Source organism: Chanos chanos, chromosome 12 (genome assembly GCF_902362185.1).
Source record: "Chanos chanos chromosome 12, fChaCha1.1, whole genome shotgun sequence".
Lineage (NCBI taxonomy): Eukaryota > Metazoa > Chordata > Actinopteri > Gonorynchiformes > Chanidae > Chanos > Chanos chanos.
The window spans coordinates 7570773-7592545 of NC_044506.1; the positions used below are offsets into that span (position 1 = coordinate 7570773).

The 21773-nt window shown below is 43.3% G+C and overlaps 1 protein-coding gene across 1 annotated transcript; it reads left to right on the top strand.

Annotated features, from left to right (window-relative positions):
* The first annotated feature begins 4915 nt into the window (after positions 1-4915).
* Positions 4916-20032, top strand: LOC115824684 (proline-rich protein 2-like). The gene is made up of 2 exons (XM_030788441.1): positions 4916-5079; positions 19384-20032. The coding sequence occupies exons 1-2, from the start codon at positions 4916-4918 to the stop codon at positions 20030-20032; spliced, it is 813 nt and encodes a 270-aa protein (XP_030644301.1).
* The last annotated feature ends 1741 nt before the right edge of the window (positions 20033-21773 follow it).

Genomic DNA, 21773 nt, shown 5'->3' on the forward strand with positions numbered 1-21773 from the left:
TGGACTCTGACCTTGTCCTCCTTTTCATTTGCCAGCTTGGCCAAAGCCTGCTCCTTCTCTCTACTGATCTCCTGTACCTTTATCTCCAGAGACTCAAACTCTTTGGTGAACTCGTCGAGCAGAGCCTGCCTCCATCATGCTCTGCTCCTCTCGGTCCTTCAGCTGAGCTTTCTGCAGCTGTTGGATCTCCTTCTCTTTGTCCAGGAGTTCTTTAGCCATTGCCTCCCTCTCTTTCTTACGCTCTTCTTCGATGCCGTCTCTGTACTCCAGCAGCATCTCCAGAGTCTCTTCCTCCTCTGTCCACTCCGCCTCCGACTCCTCGTCCTCCTCACTCGACTCGTCCGAGTCTTCACCCTGGAGTTCCTTGACCGGTCCGCAAGTTTGCCTGGTCTTTCTTGATTTCCTCATTCAACTCATCGGACCAGCGCTGAAATGCCAGAAGAGCTGCCTGTTGCTCTTCAATCTTCGAACGAAGCATTTCAATCGTAAGCTTGTAGCCTTTCTCTGCTTCCGTTCTCTCTTTGTCCATGACCTGAAGGGCCTTTTTCAGCGCCACAATCATTTCGATTTTTTCCTCCAGCTCAAACATTCGTCTGTCGCCGTTCTGCATTGCAGCAGCCACTCTGTCCAACTCCTTCCTGGCAATCTCACTGCCTTCTATATTCTCCTTATCCTTATCCATATCTACCTATTCAAAGATGAAGAACTAAAAATACCCAGAGATGAATTTAGAATTGAGTAGCGTTACTTACTTAGTACACCTTAGTACACGTTTGCTAAACGTCAGTTTTTACAGGTATTGACTTCTCTCCCTGAACGTAGGCTTATTAGACATCGAACTCATGAACTTAGTCAACGCTTATCACTGTTACTACCTTTCATCCTGCATTTTAAATTAGTTTAAAGTCAGTTTACTCATTCATACCGAAACACCATGCACACAGATCTTTGACTTACTTACATACTTCACATTATCGCAAATATTCAAACAGGAATTCGCCTGGTCGGTGCAATCCTTTCCGAGCATTTGCGATGGAATAGGGCGCCATGTTCTCAAATCCCCCGGTACAAAAGTGACCGACTTTCTTATAGACTGTTATCAGATTTATTAATATTATGCGGTATAATGTCAGATTACGTAAAGCATATCCAAGCACAAGTTTGCAGTGGCACGGTTGGGCTTGTCCCCGTGGAAAGACGTCCTAATGACTGACTGTCAGCTGTCAATTGGTCTTAGGATCCGTGCCATCGGACTGTCTCCCCGAGGTGACGGCCGGCTTACAGTTAAAACGTAGACTATAATATTACATCTAAGTAACATACAGGTCCAGATCATTTTCTTATCCTAATGTGGTGCTGTACAATTGCAAGAAAATCAAACTTACCTTCAGAAACGTCCTGTTGAATAGTAGTCGCTGTAATGATTCGCTGATTAGCTCTGTCCTTAGTGCTATACCAGAATGGTACCCTTTTCGCGGCGATCGCTGAATTTATTGTGTCTCTCACGTACGTCGTCATCATGCTTGATGTCGTCACAAAGGTAGGGAATTCCACCTCGTGTTCTCAAACCCTGCTTTTAAAATGCTGATAATAGAGATCGCATGGAAATAGGCTATATTATAACAGATTATTGGTAAAGCGCTAAACTTGGAGCTGTAGTTTATCTATTCAGCCACAAGCATACATGGGTATACATAAATGAATAAATAAATAGAAATAAACAAATACATACATACGTACATACATGTATCGGCCTACATACACACATACAAAAAAATGTCTTTTTGTCTTCCCTGACATATGGCACATGTCAGGAATGTAAGTATTTATTCAGGATTTTTATGAGAAAAATTGACTACAACAAACTTATAAATGATCAGCATGGCAGTGTATCTGCAAACTTTGCAGATGTGTAATCGTCAGCTTTCCTGCCAGTCTTTGTCAGCCCTTTGACTGCTGTCACCCAAAGTGGTGAATTAGTCACATTCAGCGGTAAGATATGACACAATGACTATGTCCAAAAGGAAATACAAATACTGTAGGTGGCTTTTTGTGAAGCCTTAGGCCTCACCTGAAGGGTTACACTGAGACAAATGAAATGATTCATCATGAATCTTTACAGACAACAACTAGACTCAAAATAAAGAAACATTACTTCATCATTATTTTTCCAACTCCAACATAATATTCAGAGACAGATCACTTTTTAGTTTTCACAAGAGGTGGAATATTTTAAACTATCATTTCATCATTCATTTGTTTTTACAAAAGCCTGCTTCTTCGTGCAGCGTCAGAGATATGTTTATGATATATTTATATGACACAAGGCCTGACAAAGCCTTTTCCTGAACTAAGAACTACATAAAGCCAACACCAAAATAACCAAACATGGCTTAAACAAACAAAGCGAAAAAACATTAAAAAAAAAAAAACTAATTTACATCTAAATATATGCATTTACCTCTGTTTATCTCTGCTAGGTTTTGAAACTATAACTATATTCTGATGGCTTTTGTCTCAGGCCTCAGTTCACACCAGACCCTCAATCCAGAACAATGAAGTTACCAGCGAAATGGAAATATTCCTGTATAGTGAGTTTACACATCTGAGGACCCTGGAGCCGCCTTTTGTGCTCCCAGACTGAAGTAGAGATACTGCTCTCTCACGTTTCTGAAAACCTTATGAAAACCTATCCTATTGTTGTACAACTGACACCCTTGTACTCCTTGCACTGAGACCATTAAAATGATATCAAACCCCAATGTGCTGACATTTTCCTTTCATTAAATACGTTCTACCCCTAAACTCAAATATGCTGACATCTACCACTGTGACAGCACGATGTCTTGAGTCCTGGAGGGAGAGATGGGGAATAGCAAGAAAATGGTAGACAAACATTAGGAGACAGAGGTACATTAGAATATGCAGTGACTGTCCACAGGTAACATCAGATGTGTATCGCTCACTCCTATGGTTCAAACAGTTGCTAGGAACAAATGGCCCAACACCTCACTGGTCACTTTATTTATTAGAAACACCTATGTTGTAGGTACACCTTGTCAGTGTCCAGTTACACATTATGACCCTCTTGCCATGCACAATCTATGTTAGCCGTCCCCTAGCTCTTCATTAGTGGTCACTTTCCTATCACAGACCCACTGTCAGCCAGATATTTTTGGGTGGCCATAGACTCTAAACACAGCAGTAGCATTGATGTAAGTAAAAACCTCTGCTCTGTCCAAGCTTTATAGTCCAATTTCAGAATTTTCCCGTCTCAGAAAACTGTCCTCCTTTCCTCCCAGGCCTCTCATGTAGGTAATGTAGGAACCAGCGGATGGCAGTACAACACAGTCACCTGTTTCTCCTCCCATTCATCATCACAGCTGCAGGCTAAAGCTCTCAGTGTAAGCCTAGTTCCAAACTGAACTAGGTCTACGCTGTATGAGTGAACTGTCTCCTGCATGAGTGATTTCAATATTAAAACTTTCAATATTAGTATTGTATTGAGAAATGTTTAATATTAGTATTTAGTACTGTATTAGTATTAGTTAATTATTGTACACAAGGGTGCAAACTCATATACATACACTGTCAGATGTTAATTTATATCAGATTTTGTATTGGATCTACATGTCCCACTCAAAAACAAGACACCTGATTTAATTCTTATTTTACCTTTCACATTCACAATTCACCTAATTCACATTTAATTCTTTGTAAACTGAAGCCATCTTCACATATACATTACAGGCTATAACCGCAGAATTAGTGTACCTACACATAACACAGTTTATTTTTAACCTAAATGCCAACCCAAGGTTTTCTTAGTTACATTCGGTTTTAATTGTTACATAGCTTGTTTAAAGTACCTCTTGTGTAAATAACTCTTTAAATGAATATTAGTACAGCAAAAATAAAAAACAAATCATCACTGTTTGTAACATTGTATCAGTGAACTTGTCTGTAAATAAACTGTATCAGAGACAGATTAATTGCAGTCCATTAGCAGTTACCCAGGACTAAGCTGCTGTGCCCCTTTGCATGGTGGTAGATGGTGTAAAACTTACGTATACAAACCATGTGGAGGATGACTCAGAATGCATCATCCAGCAACAAAAGGCCCACAGACAGAGAGAGAGAGAGAGAGAGAGAGAGGGAGAGAGAGAGAGAGAAAGAGAGAGAGAGAGACAGAGACAGAGAGAGAGAGAGAAATAGAGAGAGAGAGAGAGAAAGAGAGGGAGAGAGAGAAAGAGAGAGAGAGAGCAAACACAATCGGCTCTATCATCGTGCCACAATACAGGCTGTGATTTTCTGCCTTGTGGGCCTGATGAAACTGGATGCATGTCCATTACAATTTCACATTTAGCCTGTGAATGGTTTACTGACTTTAATTCATTTTAGCTGGAACAAGAATCGCTGACATGCTGGTCATTAGGTGGAGAGCAGATCAGTAAGGGAGACTGAAGATATACACAATCATTTTTATGTGACATGGTTTGTCTGAGATAAAGGATGTTTATAAGGTCACAGTTGAACAACCAAAGCCTCACAAACCAAGAACCATATTTTGTGGGGTTTTTGTCTCATGAAAATTATCAGTGACCTTAATGCAATACAATCTAGAATCATATTATTATGACACAGTTTAAAAACAATACAGAGCCACAGGCAAACAGAAGGTTCTGTAGTAAAATTGTGGCTATTATCAATAAACTTCACTTAATATCATTCATTCATTTTCAAATCCGCTTATCCTAACTAGGGTCATGGGGGGTGCTGGAGCCTATCCCAGCGCTCATTGGGCGAAAGGCAGGGAAACACCCTGAACAGGTCACAAGTCTATCGCAAGGCAGACACACAGTCAAACACATTCACACCTAGGGACAATTTAGTATCTCCAGTTCGCCTGGCTTACATGTCTTTGGACTGTGGAAAGAAACCAGAGCTCCAGGAGGGGGACCCACGCAGACGCGGGGAGAACACGCAAACGCCACGCAGAAAGGCTCCTGGCCGCCCCGGCTGGAACTCGAACCCGGGGCCGTCTTGCTGTGAGGCGACAGCGCTACCCACTGCACCACTGTGCCGCCTCACTTAAAAACGTTTAGATGAATTTGTTCAGACACATAGAACACATGAACAAATTTAGTTCTTGTTACCAGGGGAGATGTATTGAGAAAAATCTCTGAACAGCTGCAAACAGCTGTGCAACGAAAATCCCTCTTGCAGAGGTGCCCAGGAGACATGATGTCATTTAATGAATCTTCACGCAACTGAATCAGCAGTAATGGAGGACTGATGTCATGGGATTCAAATCATTTAGCATTGGGAAAATTGGAGGAAAACATTCTTTCAACAAATTTTGGGGGAAAAGAAAACAGATTCTGGTCTCCAGTGTGATTTACAGCTCTCACGCCAGTTTGTGATCGCGACCCTTTTTCAGAGCTGAGACCTGAGCTTGTTTTCTGTACCAAACAAAATTTGATAAACAAGCAAAGTTCTGCCAAACTCATTATCCTGGCATGAGAAGTGGTGTTTGCCTGAGGATGCTAACCACCCTACTCTGTGATTAAGAGCAGTAATCTACCTAAGGCTGCTCGGGATAACTGCTTCGAGTTTAACCGCACAGTTACAACCCTTCCCGGTCCAATGACGTGCGTTCGTACTAACGGGGCCAGAGGTTCATGAGTAAGAGGTAAATATTGCTCTCTGCAAGATAAAGCAAATCCCTGACTCCTCTGTGGAAGATAAAGCAATCCCATTCCTGAGGGCCTGTACACATGTGTGTTTTGTTCTCTCCAAAGTGAACGAAGCTGCTTGATTTCTGAGGATTCCATAAACAAGGGCTGGTGGGGGAGTTGAATGGGGCTTTTGTGTGCGTAGATGGTACACACTCGGTCAGCTGATCTCCGTGTAGGCACACACACACACACACACACACACACTGTTGCATTCAGGGCCAAACACACACTCCCTTTAATTCAGCCCTGGCATAGGTGTGACTCCAATTGGGCGAAATAAATGCCTGTTTGCTACGGTGTCTCTCGTGGGTGATTTTGTTAGCTCTGGTCAACTAAGGACAGAGAGCCAAGTGAATGAGCAATGTTTCAACTTGGCCATGAAGGTATTTTTGTCCCCAAAACACGTGAAATAGAACAAGTTGTAAAATACAACCCGTTCCTGCTTTACTGTGTTTCTGTATGTGCCTGTGTGTGTATGTGCGTGTTAACGTGTGTGTGTGTGTGTGTCTGTGTGTGTGTGCATGTGTGTGTGTGTGTTTGGGTGCATGGGTCTGTGTTCGCATGACTTGTACCCATTACTGGTGAGCTAGTGAAAGGGCTTTTCTACCCACATCTGCGTCATTCAAAACAGGACGAAAGTTACAAACTAAACTCTCCATGATTGAAGGACTTTATAATCACGTAAATCAGTGAAGAATGAAGACTGCATTCGAGCGTCAGCTTGTGTGCTTGAAAAGGATACGTAATCTCTTTCAACTGACCTCTGCTCTGTCCGATAAATGCACCCAGCTCATGTTTCAGGTCTTGAATTTCATCCCAAATTATCAAAACAACATGAAAAAAAAAACCCAGAAAAGAGAGAAAGGTATCAACAGTCTCTTCATTTTTTATTTCTTTGTGGCCTGCGTAACTCCCTGTACTGCTGGTTCTTCTCTGCTTTAGTGGATTACAGTCAAATGCCTGGTTTAACTGCCAGACTACTTGTTTTTGTTGTTTAGTGATTTTAACCGATATCAGCCAAGGGTCACCCCTTTCGCTTTCCTGAATTCCCACGAACTGACACCGCACCTAAGCAGAGGAGGGAACTCCCACTGGTTATTGGTTAATTCTAGCCCTCGATTGCAACACGTGGATGGATCACTTTTCGCAAACTGAGATGCAAACACAATACACGTTGGTTCTTAAAGAAACAAACATTTCTCACTGTGCAAACAATATTCATCTCATAATATTGACAAGAGGTATGGCCTGCACCTCAAGAAAATATGATGGATCTCAGAGCCACTTAAAATCTCATTTTTGAATGTATTTTGATAGGAATCTTACACCTCTCAATAACGTTAATGTGACCTTTTTCGAACACATGCTTCCTGCCTCTCCTGGAAGTAGCTTTGGATAAAAATGTCTGTTAAATGAATCTAATTGTAAAACATAAGTATAATTTGACAGAAAACTTTTTTTTATATAACTCACAGATTATACAGGCTCATACTAAACAGGAAAAAAGTGTGTCTTTGGCCTTGCCTGTATGTTTTATTACGCGTGTACATGAAATGTAATGTCAGTACAATCATGCTTTAAATGCAGGTAGATGAGGTGGCATTATGAGAGGTCAAGCATTTGCAGTGTCATCTCCACAGACACTTAGTCACACTGATCTGTACTGTTTCCACGGCTGCTCTGATCAGGGTGAATCAACCCCCCCCCGGCCACCGCGTCGCGCCTCGCAATCCTGGATGTTCTCCGCGTCTCCTCCGATGCAAAGTCTCAGTATGTCACCTCTTAATCCCTCTTCTCACACATCTCTTTTTCCAGCCCGCATATTTCCACTCCTCCCACCTCCATCCCTCCCTCCCTCCCTCCCTCCCTCCTCCCTTTCTTCGACGGCAGTCTAAGGCTCTGCCCCCCCCCACCCCCCCGCTTCTCCTTCCTAATGAATCATAGGCTTAAATGGAGGTTATTTATGGAGAGCGGATCGCAGTCTAATAGTCTTATCATTCAGAACACTGAAGCATGACACAGCATGGCCTGGGCCTTCCCACTGCACAGGTGAACCCGACCTGTCCGGGTTTCGTTCCGACACGCCACCGAGAGAGGCGAGAAGGAACTGTTCCGTTCTGAACGATCTTCAGCATATCACAGTGGACGCAGTTGGGCTCATCTTTGAAAAAGGCTGTCTTCATTTTGAGTTTCGTTTTAAAAAAAAAAATTTCCTAGTGTTTTATCAAATAAGCGCGTAATATTTCTTTGTATGATGGTATAATGTGCTACTTGACCCTTTGACCTCAGGGTCAGCAATGCCAGCTTTTATTAGAGATGACAAAGATAACATCTGTATTTTTGTATCGTTAGCTAATCATTACAATCGGTATTGTGTAAGAATGTGAGGTTGTGCGATGGGAGAATGTTCTGTTCTGGAGTTCTCTGAAAGGTCCGGTTGCTGCAATGTGCATTTTGAGAAGTTCATGTATTGCTCCACTTCCCATAGGAACGGACTGTCTTTGGTTTTAGCGACAGTTAATATAGTGGGAACATATTTATTGAGTCAGCTTGTTTGTAAAGACTGTGGTATTGCATTGAAATGGAAAAAAACCCCAGTGTTTCCCTGAGATAACAGAGTTTTATTACCACAGATATGCTGCATGGTAATTTTATGGTCCATTATGTAGTTCAAACAGACATCACACCATGGTATCTTAGGAATGCAGAAGATTTAAGTTTCTGTTTAATATTTCTCATGACATGTACAGTTTACATAGTGTGTAAACCCTGTGTTAATGTAATGATCACGTTTCCATGAGTTAGACCTACTCATGAACTTCCTCATAAACAAGAGGGCTTTAAGGGAAGAGAACGCTTGAGGAAATTTGTCCTTTAACATATGGATGTTAAACAACACATCCTTTCATTTCTAAGCTTTTTTTTTTTTAAATCACCGTGAAACATACAGTAGAAACACGTGTGGACAGAGATGTTTTTGTGTGGGCCACAGACACGCAGATGACGTCACTTTTGGAGAAGTCTTATATGAAAGTTTGAATTTAGTACAGAAGAGCAGATGTGATGTCTTTTTTCTAGACGATGAGAGCTTTTATCTCTTCAGCTGTACTTAATCTCAGTAATCTCCAACATTTTGGAGAGAGAAGGTGGGGGGGGGGGGGGGGGGGGGGGGGGGGGGGGACGTAAGGAGAGGGAAAGGGAGAGAGAGGGGTCGGGGGGGAGAAATACCAACACAGAGCAAACAAATAACAAATCCAGAGATAAATACCACAGCCAATAAGCCTTTTGGGGTTTTTTTCCATCGGCCCTCTGGAGTCACAAAGGTCTTACATTATAAATTTATTTCACGGAGACGAATTAATTACAACCTGCTGCTGAGAGATCGTTATTGTTTATAATGCTGTTTGCATCTGTCGTTTTATGACAGCAATCACTCTGGAAATTTTCCGCCTCTTTTTGATGGCCGGCTGAACCGCACACACCCAGACACCAGAAGCCAGAGATGTGTGGGAGACACAGTTCGCCAGAATGGTGCCAGGTACATAGCAACCCCTCCACCCACTCAGCCCCCACCTCCCCCCGCCCCTCTCCTAACGTCCAGTCTGGGTCTCAGACATCTCTGGTCCTCACGTGTCCCTTTCATGGGCCTTCACTGGCAGGGAGACCACAGACAGGGAGGCTGCAGAGTGCTGGGAAACAGTTCCGATCATCAAGGTGATTAGGCCTTCGTCAGGCAAACGCTAATTGTGACGCGGATGTGGTGAGACAGGATGGCGTAAGCAGGGGCTGGGGGTCTAGTACGGACTGTACCGAGCCGAGTCTGGCAGACTGGGTAAAAGATTTCTGCTTCGTCAGCTACCTGTGGAGGAGGGAACATGAGTTCAACTGAAAAACAAGAACTTACAGGGGTTTTTTTTTTATGAGTCAAGCTGCATTTCTGTTTGTTTTCAATTTTTGTGGTGTGTTATAGAAGTCTTTTACCTTTATTTTTTACCTTAGTCAGTCTTTTTTATTGAGAGTTTGCAGCACTGTATGTCATATAAAAAAAAATTCATTAATCAACATGAACTGGATTGCAACTCTCGTGAAAGGGAAAAGTGGGCCAAACGTCATGGTGTTCATAAAAAGGTCAAGATATTTTCGGATGAGTGTGGACCATGTTATCAGATTTTCTCTTAATATAAAAGTACCCTCCCACCCTGAGTATCTGAGTGAGAAGAAACTGGTGTAGGACACAATGACCCTCACTCTTCACCAGAGAGTTGTACATGGTTTGTGTAGAGACTTGTTTTTGGACCTATAGTCATATGAATGGCAGAGATGGCGATGAGGAAAACAATGTAGGTTAAACGGATTACGACAAAACTAGGCCAAATCTTTCTATCCTATGCAATTTTGAGAAGAAGTGGCCCAAAATGCAGCTGAATGTTAATGTCCAGACAATTTTGATGACTTTCTTAAAACTTGAAGTTTCCCATATCTTTTGCATCGGGCTGAGAAAATATAGACAATATTTTCCACCAAACAAAAATTTTTTTTGCCATGCACTGCTGTTTTCAGGTATACTTTTGATTCAAAGCTCCACCAGCGACCTACACGGGGTTCACTGTCCAGACTGCATGTGAGACCTACACTGGTCCAAACTGTATGTAAGAATTAATGAAATTATGCTATTAATATTGAATGCTTTCTATTGGTCAGAGGTTCCTTTCAGCTTGACCCAATCACCTTTGTAGATGAGCCAATGTCTCCCACCAATTAGCGCTGCATGTGTGGTAACCGAGGGCTTGATCCCAGGATAGATCTGACTTTCGACCTATCAGTCACTTGCCAGGGTACAAACGGGATTCAGGTTAAGTGGGGATCGTGCGATTAAGTCCATTTGCTGGAATCGGCCACCGTGGAAGGCAGGTGAATCGGGAGGTATCTATGGTAACCAGCTACAGTAACTTTCCATTCAGCTGCATGCCACTCCCACCCATCCCGCAAATACATGGCTCCAGCAAGGTTGCAGTCTAGACTGAGCAGATTACTGAAATTTACCAACCGCTGAGCAGGAGGTGGGTAGGAAAAATGACCAAATCTGGCTTAAAGTTTCTACCTCGGGTGCATATGGCAACTTTCCATACGGAAAAAAACAAAAACTTTTATTACATTTCCTTGTTGAAGCAATGACTATCTATTCACTATTCACAATGGTAATCTGCAATTTCACAATTATCAATAAGGAAATTTGAGAAAAAAAACAAAACAAAAACAGATACCAACTGGATGAGGTGATTTTTTAACTAGAGTTTCAGACCCGATCAGCTTGCGAGTATGACTTGTTCAATCACGTGCATTAACAGCTTATTCCGTTGCGTCGCGGTTCATTGGCTCTGAGGTTTATGAATGTCTCTGATGGTGACGGGAATGAATCATTCGAGAGATTAATGCTCTCATTGAGAAAAGAGGAGTTCTCAATGAACGGGGTTAGATCCTCCTCTAAGACCATTATCTCCATCCCAGAGCCGTCTTCAATATCAATGGCCGGCGATGTACTCAGATTTAAAAGGATTGAGCTAAGTCCGTGAATGACAGACCCGGCGGACGGCCTGGACGGGGCAAACACATGTCAAGAGCGCCGGGGGGAAAAAAACGACCCGTCGTGTCAAACTTCTCAAACAACGTCTGTCAGCGGAAACAGGGAAGCAAAGAACGATCAAAATACCAGCTGTCTAAAGTCCCCCCACCATGGGGAACGGGGCTATTTTTAGCAGGAAACTCTCAAGACTGAGCTGAGGAAATAAAAGCAGAACTACAGGTGGTCAAGGTCATGGCTCTGATCACATGCTGCATAGCTCTACATTAGGCTCTCCAGTGGAGTTTTGCAAAAATTAGCCGCCATCCAGCACTGTCGCTTTGGCTGAGTAAACTTTGGGAGCAGTTGTTAAAATATGTCGCATTGGCTCAGGTATCTTCCATTGTGAGCGTCTAAACCAAGTTCAAAACAAGCTTTGGAGTTAATCTTGTCATGCACATGACCGGAGCTCTGAAACAAACCTCATGATACACGCTCAAATATTTTCCACGGTATTTGAATGTGAAACGCTCGCACGGTTTCGTGGTTCAAACCCTGAGTCTCAAGAGGTTTTTTTTTTTTATCAAACTTGAAATGTACCTGTCAGTTCATGACAATGACCGCTGGACATCTGTTAGGCAGCTGTTGAAAGGAGGGATATGTAGTTGACAGGAAACTGAAAGTTTCTCATCGTTTTATCGTGTGAAACACCCAGGCTTTTACTGATGACACACTCTCCGGGTTATGAATAAAACCCGCCTGCTCATCTGCGTCACTCATCTATTAATACGTGCGTTCATTTGTTCTCAGGCTGCGGTCCCAGATGTGCACAGGCAGAGCTTAAACTCAATCTTCATCCTCAACCTCTTCAACCCACCCCACAACACCCCCCCCCCCCCCTCCCCCCGACTTTGAAAAATTAAAGCCGTGTTTTCTCGGATTGTGGGGTTTTGTTTTGTTTTTTTTGTCAATGAAAGCTTTGTCTTGTGATTAAACTGCTGGGACTCGCATGACAAAGGGATATAAACTTGTGTAATCTCATTTACGTAGAGTTTATAATCTGTGCGAAACCCTTTTCGGCCCTACAGCTGTTAAGGGTTCGAGCAGTGGTGTGTGGTATCCGGAAGACCTCGGAGTGGATTAATGCATTAATGACGTACTCTGTGAGTGTGTGTGTGTGTGTGTGTGTGTGTGCGTGTGTGTGAATGTGTGTGTGCGAGCGCATGCAAGCCTGAGCGTGCACATGTGAGCAATTCCTCCCCAGGTCCAGTGGAAAGTCTCCCGCTGCCGTAGAGGAATGCAGCCTCTGCTTGCTGTAAACACAGATTTTCATATCTTACACACAGCGCAATCAGAACTGGATCCTACAGCCGTACGCTTTGCGTGTTCACACACACACACACACACAAAACCCATTCACAGCATGCTGTAATTCAAAACCACATGTATTGTGCAGCTATAAGAGTGAAAAATATCCACCTGTTGTTTTCCGAGACCACAACAAATCCCAGAGTGGAAAAAGGATATTATCAAGAGAAAAATTACAAAGCTAAACAAACAAACAAACAAACAAAAAAAAAGAAACAGTACAAGGCCTTTATCTTTTATTTGTTACAACACAGTACATATTGTACAGTACAGTGTGTTCCCTTCTGTAAACCAATATACGGGAACTTCACATGCATCTGCTTAACAGACACAATGTTTTAAGCCCATTATGTCGATCTGAACTTTGCACTTGTGCGTAACAGCCATATGCCTCTATGCATTAAAAGGTTGTGCACAAAATGATGCAAGCGGGCGCTAAACACTGTATCAGTTTATTAAATCACCAGAGTGTTCCTGTAAAATATATACCAAAAAGGTCCTTAGTATATAATTCACTAAAGATCATGTTACTGTTGAAAAAAAACACACACACACACACTCCATCAACATTGGTTTCATACAAGGATTAGATGTAAATTTGACTTTATGGATTGTCAGTGAGCTCACAGGCTTCACACAGTCTGTTTATAAAGTTCTGTTTCTGTGTTTGTAACTTTCACAGGCCACGTGGCACAAGGTCAGGGGAGTCACATGTTCAAAAGGCCCCCCTAAGCTGCATCTGTGGGTTAAGGGCCATTCTCTGAGTAGTGTTTAGTTACGTAAGAGCTCGTTTGGTGGATAATAGCATAGTAGAACTCATGTGATTCTTTCATATTCTTTAAAGTAAGCTAAGTATGAATGCACTTGAAAGACAGCAGTGTGCGTGTGTGTGTGTGTGAGAGAGAGAGAGAGAGAGAGAGAGAGAGGGTGTGTGTGTGCACTCATACTTTCACATGATTGTGTGTGTTCGTGTGTGTGTGTGCATGTGTGCGTGTGTGTGCATGTATGTATGTATGTGTATGTATGTATGTGTGTGTGTGTGTGTGTGTGTGTGTGTGTGTGTGTGTGTGTGTGTGTGCACGCGCGCGTGTGTGCATGTGTGCGTGTGTGTGTGCATGTGCGTATGTATGTATGTCTGTGTATGTATGTATGTGTGTGTGTGTGTGTGTGTGTGTGTGTGTGTTATGTAAAAGTCTGGGCTCTGGTCTGCACCAGTGATCAGGAATTCTAATTCCCATGCTGAACTAGCTGAGTTTTTGCTGGTCTTCTGACCAACATTACCTAATGTGCTGTAAAGGTATGCCAAAGCTTCATGCTGCAAATGGCAGCTATGCAAACATGAAAGAGACAGAGAGGGTTTAAAGAGACTCCCCTGACAACAACACCAACATTATGTAATACGGTGGAGTTTTATTGCTACAGAACCAAAATGGCAATATCAATTATTTTACAAACTTTTGAGTACATGTTTATTTGCGACAGACAAGTCATGGGACAAACTGCAGCGTCACTATATAGAGTTATGTCCAGATAAACATACATGTTTTTCGTATCCAACTGGATAGCAGCTGATTTTAACCAGATGCTCCCAGCCGCCTCCCTGTCCACCAGCCCAAACACCCAGCCCCACCCCGCCTGCATGTGAACGGGAACAAAACACAGCGCATCAAAGTACACACGTTGCATTATGCAGTTTCAGATACAGAACCTGCTCCTTTGATTTCAATATCGAGTGTCCGGCAGGCTGCTTCGGCATCCACTCTCTGCTGACTGCAGTGCTTAATGCTTCTGATACAGGGTTGACTGTTTGATGGTTGTTTAATACGATGCTCCTTAAAATGTTGTAAACTGAAAGCTGATCTTGTCAGCATGAGGTACAGCTCTGAATATAGGGCAGTGTATCTATCAACACCTCCTCTTTTTCATTTCTTCACTCCCAGAGGAGTCAAGTCGCGCAAGGTTTCATGTTTGAGCCAAGAGTAAATCAAGAGAACAGGGTCTCCCACCAGGCGCTATTTTTAAGAAGGGGGAGATGCAGTCTCTCTTATGTCAAGTACATATTTGTAAATCAGCGATAGGAGGGGAAAAAAAGAGTGAGGTTTATTTGTATCTGTCTCAGGTGTATATCACACAAGAGGACACTGACATGAAAGATTAGATGAAATAATGAAAGAATTCAAATTAAAGGGCATTAGCTGTGACGTGAACGTGTAGAGCATTGTCATCACTTTATTGTAATCTCTCGTATGTGATTTACCAGTAATGGTGCTGGGAGTGATCCTGTAAACCCAGAATGTTCCAGTGCTGCTGGCCTTCAGAAGCAGAGCTGGAAAACACTGCTCTTAAAAAAAAAAAAAAGGGCTATGAATAGGCACACATAAAACAGGTGTGCTATTTTCAGTCTGACAGTAAAATCATAAAAGAAAAAAAAAAAAAAAAAGAAGGTATCATCTCTTGATCTCTGTGGACTCTTTTGACCCTGTTAAATCACCCGTAACAACACAGGAAGGTAATTTCCATTTAGGCCAGGACAGACTTTCTGCCCTTATCGGAAGCAGGCTATGATTTGGAGGTTATCTCTGAGTTACTATATATATATCTCAGTACATCAGAGACACAGAGTGTGTCTTGCGGCAAATATTTTGCTGAACGTGGCATTTTACCACCCAGAGAGACTGCTTCTTCTGGCAACCTGGCAACCTGAGTGAACAACCGAATGAACTATTTGCCTATATGTCAATGTTCTCCAGACAAGTTTGGTGGACTATGTTATCTGAACATCACGTTCCTGTAGGAATACACTTTGTCAATTGGTTTGACATAGATATGGACAGGCTCTAATTGCAGCACCTCCTCAAATTTTTCTGATATGCAAATCTGTTGGATAAAGAGAGAGAGAGAGAGAGAGAGAGAGAGAGAGGTTGTGGCCTTTTGATGTGAACGGGACAGAGAGTGTGACTGACTTGTGGTTGAGTTTGGATTTATCCAAGTACAGTATTTATACAGTCTTAATGTGGTCAGGTTTTCAGAGGGAAACATGCGTTGTTCTGCTGTGCAATGGGAAGGAATTCAACTAGCAATAAGTACAACTTGACTTTCAACTATAAAGCCACAACACTGTAGTCCCTCCAGTGTTGAACTCCCATAGCACGAAGACAAACTCACATACACGCGCACATGCACACACACACACACACACACACACACACACACACACACACATGCTGACAAACTCAAACGTACACACTCATGCTGACAAAATACCCATACACTCATACCAATACACGTAAGTATGCTGACAGACACACACACACACACACACACACACACACATACACACACACACACACACACACAACACTGTAGTACCTTGGCATTAGAGGAAGGGGTATTAGATGCTGATCACATTAAGAGGAGGTATGCTTCTCACCACTGCACCATTTATGTAACATGGCCATGGTGTCTGTGTATAACAAAACCATCTTTCAGCAATTACTCGCTCTCATGTTCAGTCTTGACCTGTCAAACAGCTGGGCGAATAGAGTGAAAGTTGTGTGTTACGTCAGACGGTCGACACAGTGCTATTTTTGAACCACGCTGAGTGATTTTGACTGTGAATTACAACTGAGGGGTATCTGAACTGTCAGAATGAAGACTGGTATTTTAAACTTACCCCTCGTTTCTTTTTCGTGCTGATGATGCAGAAAGTCATCTGCTATTGTTTGGGAACCAGTCTGTCTTGTCTCTTTAAAGAGCATGAATTCACTGCGCGAGTATTACGCACAAACAGACCTTTAACTATACATACAATATTAGCAGATAATGGCTAATGACTTATTCAGAACAGGTTAGAAATCCACTGACCGTGTTAAGGAAATATATGGTATTTCTCAAGTGTTTTTACCTTTTACAACAATGAGAAAGTCACATACGTGACCCATTTCCTGTAGTACTTTTGAAATCAATAAACACAGATAAGAGGCATGCCGACCACGACAGGGGAAAATTCCTGAACCTCCTCAACAAACAACCTGGACAAACTCCACATTGTACTCTTATCTGTGGAATCTCAGCATTATGACTAAACTGGAGGAGTTCAGAAAATGCCCACCTCTGCATAAAAACATTGGCATTCCACAGAGAGACAGCGAGACAGAGAAGCAGGGAGAGAGAGAGGGAGAGAGAGAGAGAGAGAGAGAGGGGGAGAGAGAGAGGGAGAGGGAGAGAGAGAGAGAGAGAGAGAGAGAGAGAGAGTAAAGAGCATATTGAATGCCTTGTCAGATGTGTTGCACTTGGCACAGAGTGACTATGGTCTTGACCATGGTTTGCGAGTATTAAAAGTTATGTTGAAGTGCAAAGCCACAGACAATACAATCAATGAAGACAGGTCCATATCTTATCGTCCATATCCTAGAGACCAAGAGAAACAAACACAAGCCACATGGTGTTTGGTCAGTGGTGCTTTTGTGAACGTGACAGGTTCTGTTTTGGCTCAGAACAAAACCAGCTCAACCCCACACCCCCTCCCCTCACCCCCCACCTGCTCAAACAATGCACGAACAACAAGAGGATCCCGGAATCTCCAGACGTTGTGTTTCCATGACAATGACTCAAACACGGCAGCTGAATGAAGCCTGCGTCGGAAGCCGTGGGTAGACGTGACTCCAAAGAGCTATCACATGAAAGGCCATGATGCTCCTGCTGCCCATTACAAGATAATAATTTAATCGCTGAGTGAAGTTCCGATCTTATATAATGTGGCCTGGAAGGATTCCGGAAAAATCTCAGACAGCTCGTTCTGGCAGTGTGCTCTATTTGCCTCTCTGGGGAAGCACTTGTCTTGCGGGCAGTTTGAGACTGAGGGAGACATAGGCAGTAAATGTGATAAGTCGACATTCCCTGACTTTTCAAAGCACAGTTAAGCTTGAGATTAACCAAGGAGCTAAGACCACCTTCACACAGAGAAATGTCCACTTTCCTCAAACGTGTTTCGTTTTACATAGTAAATATCAAGTCAGTAAGTGTCCTATTCTTGACCAAGGGGGTTTGTGTGGGGTAATCTGATCCAGACGACATGACAGAGTAGAGCAGGTCAAAGAGAGTGAGCAGAGGGGGAACCAGTGCCATAAGCGTGTGCCAGCAGTACCCTGGTCTTCTGACAGGACATATGTCTTCACTGTCCATCTCTGTTGTTACACAATGTCCTCACGTAATCCTGACATCTCACATGACTTTATCTCACTCACTCTCTCTCTCTCTCTCTCTCTGTGTCTTTCTGACAGAAGCCAGCAAAATCTTTGATAGTCTGCCCAGCCCATGTTACACAGCCTACACGATGTGATGTAATGCATGAGAGAAAAACGTGTTCCCATCAGTAAAATCTACAATTCACGTCAAGTAAGACCGCAACATCACAGCACAACACATTACAAAGTATCAACTTCCATTCTGGAACACACACACACACACACACACACGCACACACACACCAAACAGAGTTAAACAGTCAGTCGGTGAAGATGCTTCTGATGTTAGAATTAAAGCACTCTGTTTATTTGCTCTCAGCTGTATTTACAAAGAGAGGGCATTTAGAGCGAGAATATGAGTTTTCCCCTCGCTCAAACCATTCTGGAGCCACAAACCCATCTCTCCATTCCCGTGAGAATGAGTTATCCCGGGGCAGAAACAAGAGTCAGGGAAGACGAGGTCAGTAGACAGCCTGTGCTGTAACTTTGCCCAATAGGATGCATCTCAGTAAACTGACACCCACATCAGTATGTATGTCAGCGACCAAAGAGGTACGTTTGGCACCTTGCTGGTAGACTGGCTGGCCCAGGAGCTCTCTCGCACAGGGGACAAAGTGTTCTAGGCCATATATCTGTCAAGCAGTCTTCCACTACTCTGCTGTGACTCACTGCCTGCCTATGGGCAGTCAAGTCCTGTCGAACAAACAAACTCGGGACATGCAAACTAACACAAAGTCTGCAAACTGTTCTGATGATTTTTTTTTCCCTAAAAAAAAAAAAAAAGAAAGCTGCATTGAGTAGAATGATGGAAAACTTTTTTTTTTTTTTTTTTGCAATAAGTGAGGTATTTTGTTTGCATATTTCTTTTTTTTCTGCGATTTGAATCAGTGACTGATGACTGGTGTCATTTTTTATTTTTGTTTCTAGATCAACTGAAAAAGTCACAGTTGATGAATAATGAAAGCTTGGTTATGTGACAGAGTGATGTCATATTCTGCCCCCTAACCCCCCCCTTGGTTTTTAAAACTCATAATTCACATGAGCAGAAAAACAATGACATCAGTTCTGTTTGAGGGCTTACTGTAATCCTGGCTTGTGCTGGTAGTGCAATATGAAAAATGCATGCAAAACCGGAAAAAATAAAGCAAAAGTCTGGTTTTCAGAAAAAAAAAAAAACATTACTCCCATGCTTTCATCACTCATAACTGGATTTGAGTAGCAAAGCCCTGGTCAAAGTATATTAAAATACTAAATACATTAGCGGAAAATAAATAAATAAATAAATAAATAAATAAAATGAAAGGTTGAAATGGGAATTTAAAAGAATACGCGCAGGGATCAGGATCGGATGTGACTCAGCAGAGGAGCAGTTAGTGACTTTTAAGCCTCTGAGGGGAGGGACTTACTTTATATTTAAGTTTTAATGGTCAGGGAGCACTGGGTGTTAAGCTTGTTACAAATGTCATTGAAGGAGCACCTCACTGAAGCAGCACCTCGATAAGGCAGGCCCACCACTCTGTCCCCACCAAGGCAGGCCCGCCGCTCTGTCCCCACCAAGGCAGGCCCGCCGCTCTGTCCCCACCAAGGCAGGCCCGCCGCTCTGTCCTCACCAAGGCAGGCCCGCCGCTCTGTCCCCACCAAGGCAGGCCCGCCGCTCTGTCCACACCAAGGCAGGCCCGCCGCTCTGTCCCCACCAAGGCAGGCCCGCCGCTCTGTCCCCACCAAGGCAGGCCCGCCGCTCTGTCCCCACCAAGGCAGGCCCGCCGCTCTGTCCCCACCAAGGCAGGCCCGCCGCTCTGTCCCCACCAAGACAGGCCCGCCACTCTGTCCTCACCAAGGCAGGCCCGCCGCTCTGTCCCCACCAAGGCAGGCCCGCCGCTCTGTCCACACCAAGGCAGGCCCGCCGCTCTGTCCCCACCAAGGCAGGCCCGCCGCTCTGTCCCCACCAAGACAGGCCCGCCGCTCTGTCCTCACCAAGGCAGGCCCGCCGCTCTGTCCCCACCAAGGCAGGCCCGCCGCTCGGTCCCCACCAAGGCAGGCCCACCGCTCTGTACCCACCAAGACAGGCCTGCTGCTTTGTCCTCAGTTCTGGGACGGTAGCCCGTTTCAGCCCAAACTAGCCACGTTGTAGCAGTTAAAACTACCCACTAGCCACAAGTAGATTTCTAACACAAATACACAGTTATTAAAGATTGCTTAACTTTAACTGTTTGGTTAAATAATTAGATCCCGCCTTGGGAGGCGAGAGAAAATACATTGCACATGCATACATGATAACCAGCTGACGCATGCATCCTAAGAAATGGATGCATTTTTCCAAAAAAAAAAAAAAAAAAAGGGCAACGCTCACAAGACAAAGATTCTTATAAACGTATGGCCTTACAGACCAAAGATAAACCTCTGTCTTATGACACGATAAAATGCATGAATATCTGTCTCTTCTGAGTTTTGGCCTTTCAGTGGAAAGGTTGTGAATGCTTTTTTTCCGAGGATTTGCAAAATAACACACGCACAAACACACAGACACACACACACATACAGACACATTATTATACCTTTAAGGAAATGGTTATCTCAGGGCATCATCTCAAAGAGGTGTGTTAAATATGCTAGCACTGTATTCGTTTAGTATATTAAAAGGCATTTTTGCTGTTAAAGACATTTGTAATAGACAGTAAGTGCAATTACTCACACTCACAATCCGGCTCTGGTTGGGGAGCTCAGGCAGCAAGTGGAGGTGTTATCACTGCTATGTGGGCAAGAGTATTCAGTCATTACTTCAGGCTACCAAATAAGATATGTTTCTATGTCATTTTATAGGAACTGATTAAATGTTATCCTTAAACTGTAAGCTTGTGTTGTTGCTTTATTTCAGTGTTCAGCATATACCGCATATCAAAAACACTAATCCTCATTCACTATAATGCTCCATATTACGAACAGTCTGCAGGGCTGTTCTGTGATATTTATGTAGTTCCCATCTTTCTGATTAGCCAGGAGTAAACCAGTGGGGTTTCTTCACAATCCCTTCCCAAGAGCACATCTGTCATTGAAACTCTCACCAGCTCCTCTTTCTCCCTCTCACACTCACTCACTCACTCACTCACTCACACACTCACTCACACACTCACTCACTCACTCACTCACTCTCACACTCACTCATTTATTCACTCACTCATTTACTCACTCACTCACTCATACACTCACTCACCCACTCACTCATACACTCACTCACCCACTCACTCACCCACTCACTCACTCACTCACTCACTCATTTACTCACTCACTCACTCACTCACTCATTTACTCATTCACTCACTCACTCACTCACTCACTCACTCATACACTCACTCACTCACTCACTCTCACACTCACTCACTCACTCACTCACTCACTCACCCACTCACTCACACACTCACTCACTCACTCACTCACTCATTTACTCACTAACTCACTCACTCACTCACTCATTTATTCATTCACTCACTCACTCACTCACTTACTCACTCACAATCAATCAGACACTCTCTATCACTCACTCACTCTCACACCCACGTGCACATGCATTTACACAATCCTAAACCGTGTCCTAATCTGTTCTGATTCATTATATCTCCAGTTACAATGCTGACTGTCACAGAGGCAGCTTGACAGACAGGTTAGTGCCTGAAGTGGTGGGTGTTCTCAGAACAGCATAAAGGACAAGAACAAACTCCCTGCAATGAATGAAGCCTGGAGCCCACTTGACTCCGCAGGAGGCGGTCCTAGTTCTTTAGCAATCAAAGGCCAACCGAATTCTGTTTATAGTGTGGTATACAAGTCGTATTTACAAGTAAGTGTAAGCTCATAAACTGATTTTCT

Coding starts and splice junctions, on each gene's coding strand:
- LOC115824684 (XM_030788441.1), top strand. CDS start 4,916: ATGTCTTTGGACTGTGGAAAGAAACCAGAGCTCCAGGAGGGGGACCCA. Junction 5,080..19,383: donor GCGCTACCCACTGCACCACT/GTGCCGCCTCAC, acceptor ATGTCATTGAAG/GAGCACCTCACTGAAGCAGC.